Below are 1,421 nucleotides of genomic sequence, written 5' to 3' on the forward strand. Positions count from 1 at the left end.
AAAAAGTTGCCAAATACATAATGGGAATATCACTGAAGGTTATATAAACAAAGAAACCCAAACTGATGGTCTACAGGCCTATCGGCCAAATACTTTTAACACTTTTTATTAAAAAAAGATTCTAAACCTAATATTGATTAACATTTCCTTAGTTGAAAATCGTTGGTCAATATGGAAAGTTTAATGTATGGCAAACAAGCCATACCTGTTGTAAACAGCTGAGTAGCAATCCCAGCTGAAAACTGAGAATCTGAAGAGCAATTCCAATAGAGAAACAATATTCACATGGCGAGCATTTATAATGTCCTGTTTCTGCTTTGAAGCACCAGCAGAGCAAGTATATTGCTACTTGAGATGCTCCTGCTATTCCACTGCATAACTATATTACACATTTCCAAGAGTTAATGCCAACATTTTTTTTCTATTTTTCTTCAACCAGTTTTTTTCCTTGAAAACTCTTGGTCATTTCTGAAAAATTAATTTCTAAACGCATGAGTTATTTAAGAGTACACCATAAAAAGGTTAAGTCTTAAATACTCAACTATAATCTTCTACAGTCATCAAATTATTGTTAAGTTGGTGGAATTAACAGAGGTGTCAACCTAAAGAAAAAGTATCTTCTACTGTGGACAAACAGAACCCTCTGCTGTGGTCTGATGCATGACAACTGGAAGTTAGGACTTGTGCTAATCTTAACAGGAGATCAGCTCAGTTGACACTTGTAACACTACAGATAGGGCACCACTGATGTGCCACACTTGCACTTATGCTCAGTCATGACAGTTATTTAGTTCTCAGTAGAATAGGATAATTTTTTTTCTCTCTTAATTCGGAGCTGGCCAAATGAACAGAGTGCCATCAAGCAGCAGGGCCAACAGTTGTACAACTTGCCGACAACATGCATTGGCAAGGGACGATTTCACAGCCAAAATGTAACATTTACATCCATAAGTTTCATACACAAATGTACAGCAACAACAAGAACTCTCACTGAACTATAATAAATATAAACACAGCTATAGTTATATGTACAAAACATGTCAAATAAAAGGACTTAGGTGATATCTGAGTTGAGTTGTGTACAAGGAACAGAGCCGACATTAATAAAATATTTTTGGTAATTCTTATACATTATTTTCCACACTGTTCTTCGAACGCAGCCATCAAGTCGCTTTGGCGATTCATGTCTATCTGACCCGCCATCTGAAATAAGAGAAAAAAAATATAATATATCAAGCCCAAAACAAATAGTACATTTATCTATTACAAAACTAACATAACTGAAGAAAAAAGATCACAAGCATATTTTACAGCTACTCAAGATATCTTTTCTGATCTACAACCATCTTGCCATATGAAGAATAACTGGGTTTCACTTATCACTCAAACAATAACACACACACTTCACAATCCCATTTTTT

At 34.9% G+C, this 1,421-nt stretch overlaps 1 protein-coding gene across 1 annotated transcript in view; it reads right to left on the reverse strand.

The window, feature by feature from the left end:
• Nucleotides 1-57: 57 nt before the first annotated feature.
• LOC119582008 (probable ubiquitin carboxyl-terminal hydrolase FAF-X) overlaps nucleotides 58-1,421 on the reverse strand; it is a gene marked incomplete at its 5' end in the record, with an annotated part of 3,388 nt that continues 2,024 nt past the window's right edge. Inside the window, 1 exon segment of the mRNA XM_037930203.1 lies at nucleotides 58-1,203. Coding sequence (XP_037786131.1) covers nucleotides 1,132-1,203 — 72 coding nt within the window.

Source organism: Penaeus monodon, chromosome 15 (genome assembly GCF_015228065.2).
Source record: "Penaeus monodon isolate SGIC_2016 chromosome 15, NSTDA_Pmon_1, whole genome shotgun sequence".
Taxonomy (NCBI): Eukaryota; Metazoa; Arthropoda; class Malacostraca; order Decapoda; family Penaeidae; genus Penaeus; species Penaeus monodon.